The following is a 904-nucleotide window of genomic DNA, read 5'->3' as shown; positions in this document are numbered from 1 at the left end:
TCATCCCACCTCCATCATTTCCCTTCTATTCTTATTCTCCCTCCTTTTATCCATGCCTTTCTGCCTTTTTCCTCTTCTCCTCTTGCTATCTCTCCCAGTTTCCATTTGATTTTCCTCTCCTTCCATGTTAAATCCTCCGAGATTCTTTCCGGCCTTCCTCTCAAATTTCTCTTCTTCTCCATAATATCCCATTTTTGCTCCTCGTTTTCTAGCTTCACCAGTAGCATCTCTCTTCCTTCTTCCCTCCTCTCCCCTATTCTCCTTACCTCCTTTATCTCCGCCTTCGCTCCTATTATTTTCATAACTTCCTCCACTGCCTCCCTTCTTTTACCCTCTCTTACTTCCACTCCTCTCATTACCACATTCCTCCTTTTCTCTTCTCTTTCTTTATTTTCCATTCTTTTTTCCATCTCTAACATTTTATTTCTTATACTCTCTTCTTTCTCTCTCCCTCTCTCTCTCCTCCCTACCTCCTCCTCCTTGCCTCTTTCCTGCTCCAGTTTTTCTATCCTCTCTTTCATCTTTTCCATTTCTTTCCTTAGCTCTTGTTTTTCTTCCTTCCATTCATTCCTTATTCCTCTAAATTCTTTTCTTATATCTTTTATTATTCCTTCTATCATTTTCTCTTGCTCCTTGATTAAGCTCTCTTTCATCTTCTCCATTATCCTTTCGAAGTACTCCTCTACACTGTTGCTTTCCTCTTGCTTCCCTTCCTCTTCCTCTTGCTCTGTTTCCACCTTTCCTCCCTCCTTTCCTGGCGATCTCTGCGTTAATCTGCTTTTCTTAAAAATGTCTCCCTCCTCCCCCCCACTCTTTTCTAATTCATCCCTTTTTCTCTTCCATAACTCGTCCAGCGTACCTATGCTCCCGCCTCTCCCCCTTTCCCTTCTTATTATTTTTATCC

General features: G+C 41.9%; 1 protein-coding gene across 1 annotated transcript; it reads right to left on the bottom strand.

The window, feature by feature from the left end:
• Positions 1-14: 14 nt before the first annotated feature.
• LOC105560291 lies at positions 15-429 on the bottom strand. Its single transcript, XM_012009275.1, has one exon. The coding sequence runs from the start codon at positions 417-419 to the stop codon at positions 15-17; it is 405 nt and encodes a 134-aa protein (XP_011864665.1). The 5' UTR covers positions 420-429.
• Positions 430-904: the final 475 nt, after the last annotated feature.

This window comes from Vollenhovia emeryi, unplaced genomic scaffold (genome assembly GCF_000949405.1).
Source record: "Vollenhovia emeryi isolate VEMERY1.0 unplaced genomic scaffold, V.emery_V1.0 DF946075.1, whole genome shotgun sequence".
Lineage (NCBI taxonomy): Eukaryota > Metazoa > Arthropoda > Insecta > Hymenoptera > Formicidae > Vollenhovia > Vollenhovia emeryi.
This window is presented reverse-complemented; position numbering and strand designations above follow the sequence as displayed.